The following is a 2,584-nucleotide window of genomic DNA, read 5'->3' on the forward strand; positions in this document are numbered from 1 at the left end:
TTCAGCTTTATGTTATTCACTTACTCTTTATTATTCCCTATTGGGCCTTTTGCTTACCCTTTTCTTTCTCCTATTCCCTCCTCACAGGTGAGTCTAGTTCCAGTACCAGGGTCGCGGATCAGAAGGAGGGTGCGTGACATGGATGGACCCCTGGAGAGTGATAGGACTAGATAGTTTTAAACTTGATCATGTTATTACTATGTTATCGTACTTAATTTCCTAGTTGAGACACATTGTGTGGTATCCCTATTTGATGGTGGGGTGGATGGTTGGGAGGGTGCTCCGTGTGATCGGGACTCTCGAACCGGGTTGTGGACTTTGTGTCCTGACGATTTTCTTATGTTTGTTGGATTGCTATGTGCGTTGGATGTTGATTATATATGTTGTTGTGTGGAAAAATTATGTGTGACTGTTAGGTGGCCTGATGCCCTACTTAGATGTGAGAATTGATGGATGATATGAATTGTTAGGTGGCCTGAGGCCCTGCTTAGAATTGAGAATTTAATTGTGATATGAATTGTTAGATGGCCGGAGGCCCTGCCTAGGTTGTGAATATATTTGTGAATTTGCTGCGTGTTACTCTAGGTTGGCATCCTCCGTATTATGGGGAGGTGCTGTCAAAATTTTTGATGGTGTGATGATTGAATTTATTATGGTGTGATTTAGATGATACCAAAAGTAACGCATTCCGGGTCAGGGCTTTACATTTTGGTATCGAAGCCAGGTTTCGAAATATAGGATCTATGTATGGGTCCAGGGAAGTGTGTATAGTATGTTAGTGAGTCTCCAGGCCATGTCACGACCTCCACTGATTCGGTATGTATTCTTTCTCCATAAACTCTTGTTTGAGTTTGTTGTTGAATTTCATTATCTGTGGTCATGCAGATGGATACTCGTGGGACGACTCGATCTTCTCGTACTGCGGAGGCCACTAGTATTGAGGGTAGGCGAGGGAGACCGAGAGGCCGAGTTAAGGGCCGAGGTGGTAGGACGACATGTACTACCAGGCGTACTTACAGTACACAGGAGTCGGTACCTGATTCTGATACAGGGACACAGGAGGAGGGGATCGTACAGGACAAGCCACATACAGGGAGTGGCCAACATGCGAGGACCACGGTTGTTCCACCAGGGCAGGTGCGGGAGACCCCAGGTGTGCAGGTGACCCTTCCTACTATTGAGGAGCCACCAGTATCTATGAGGGACATTGCGGAGATAGTGAGGTCACTAGCTCAGGTGGTATAGACTCAGATGGTTAGGGCACCAGTGGACCGCAGTGATGGGCAGATTTCAAGAGCTGATATTAAGGATAGAGCTGTGCTGAAGCCTGGACGAGAGTTATATGAGATGGAGCAGCTGCGTAAGATAAATCCCCCAGAGTTTTCTGGAGAGGGGGAGGGTTTGGAAGCTGGGGAGTGGTTGTGTCAGATGAGCAGACGATTGGAGACTTTGGCTATACCGGACAATAGGAGAATGATGTTGATCTCATATTATTTAGGGGGGACAGCCTTTGAGTGGTGGGATTCCTTGGATCAAAGGAAAAATGATTTGACTTGGGTGTCCTTTGAGTTACTATTCATACAGCGGTTCGTGCCACGATCTTTCCAAGTGGATAAGGCCAAACAGTATCTTGATTTGGTGCAGACACCTGAGATGACAGTGTCACAGTATACCAAGAAGTATGAGGAGTTCTATAAATATGGGAAGAAGTATGCTCCAGATGATGAAAGCAAAACTGAGAAATATCGAGATGGTCTACTTCTGAGCATTGGCAGGATGGTGATTGCTTCTAGGGTGAGGACTTATGATGAGACGGTGGATATGGCGCTAGAGTTAGAGCGAGGAGAGCGCAGCTCCCGCCAGTATTGGGACGTGCAGAAAGGTCATAAAGCTTCAACAATTAGTGGTAGTAGAGGAGGTAGTCTGAAGAAACCGAAGACTGAGTTTCAGGGCTTGAGGGGCCAGAAGATTGATCAAGGCAAATGTTCGGGGCCAAGAGATGGCAAGATAGTGTGTTTCAAGTGTGGTTGGGAGGGCCATAAGAAGAATCAGTGCACCATTATGGGAGTAAAGTGTTATGGGTGTGGTATGGTTGGTCATAGGAAGCATGAGTATCCACGAGGTGGCAGAGCTCCAGAGCAGTCACAGGCATGGGTCTACCACCACCAGTTCCTACTCCAGCTCTTCTTTTTACTATTCCGTCATGAGGAAAGGGGCGAGGTGGGGCTAAACAGCAGACAACATTGACTCATGGGAGAGCATTTGCATTAGGACACCATAAGGCATCTGAGCATCCTAACTTCATTGGAGGTACCTTTCTCAATTCAAATTGTTGGGCAAAGGTGTTATTTGATTCAGGAGCTACGACATCATTCATTTCTACGTCCCTTGCACATGCATTAAGTTTGAAAATCTCTCCAATAAGGCTAATGTTTACTGTAGAAACTTCTTTTGGGCATTTCACCTCATTGGAGGGTGTAGTTCTTGATTGTGTGTGTCGGTTTGGTAGTATAGCCCTAAAGGCTGATTTGTATGTCTTAGACTTCAAGGATTTTGATGTAATCTTTGGAGTAGATTGGTTAAC

The 2,584-nt window shown here is 45.8% G+C and overlaps 1 protein-coding gene across 1 annotated transcript; it reads left to right on the plus strand.

The window, feature by feature from the left end:
- The first annotated feature begins 1,251 nt into the window (after positions 1 to 1,251).
- LOC119986892 lies at positions 1,252 to 2,247 on the plus strand. Its single transcript, XM_038831584.1, has 2 exons — positions 1,252 to 1,452; positions 1,585 to 2,247. The coding sequence occupies exons 1-2, from the start codon at positions 1,252 to 1,254 to the stop codon at positions 2,245 to 2,247; spliced, it is 864 nt and encodes a 287-aa protein (XP_038687512.1).
- Positions 2,248 to 2,584: the final 337 nt, after the last annotated feature.

The sequence above is a fragment of the Tripterygium wilfordii genome, chromosome 20 (genome assembly GCF_013401445.1).
Source record: "Tripterygium wilfordii isolate XIE 37 chromosome 20, ASM1340144v1, whole genome shotgun sequence".
In the NCBI taxonomy this organism is placed as follows: domain Eukaryota; kingdom Viridiplantae; phylum Streptophyta; class Magnoliopsida; order Celastrales; family Celastraceae; genus Tripterygium; species Tripterygium wilfordii.

Bases quoted from the DNA above. Each gene is read 5' to 3' on its own strand.
- LOC119986892 (XM_038831584.1), top strand. From the start codon at position 1,252: ATGGTTAGGGCACCAGTGGACCGCAGTGATGGGCAGATTTCAAGAGCT. The intron at 1,453-1,584 runs GCTATACCGGAC...CTATTCATACAG, and splicing joins GCAGACGATTGGAGACTTTG to CGGTTCGTGCCACGATCTTT.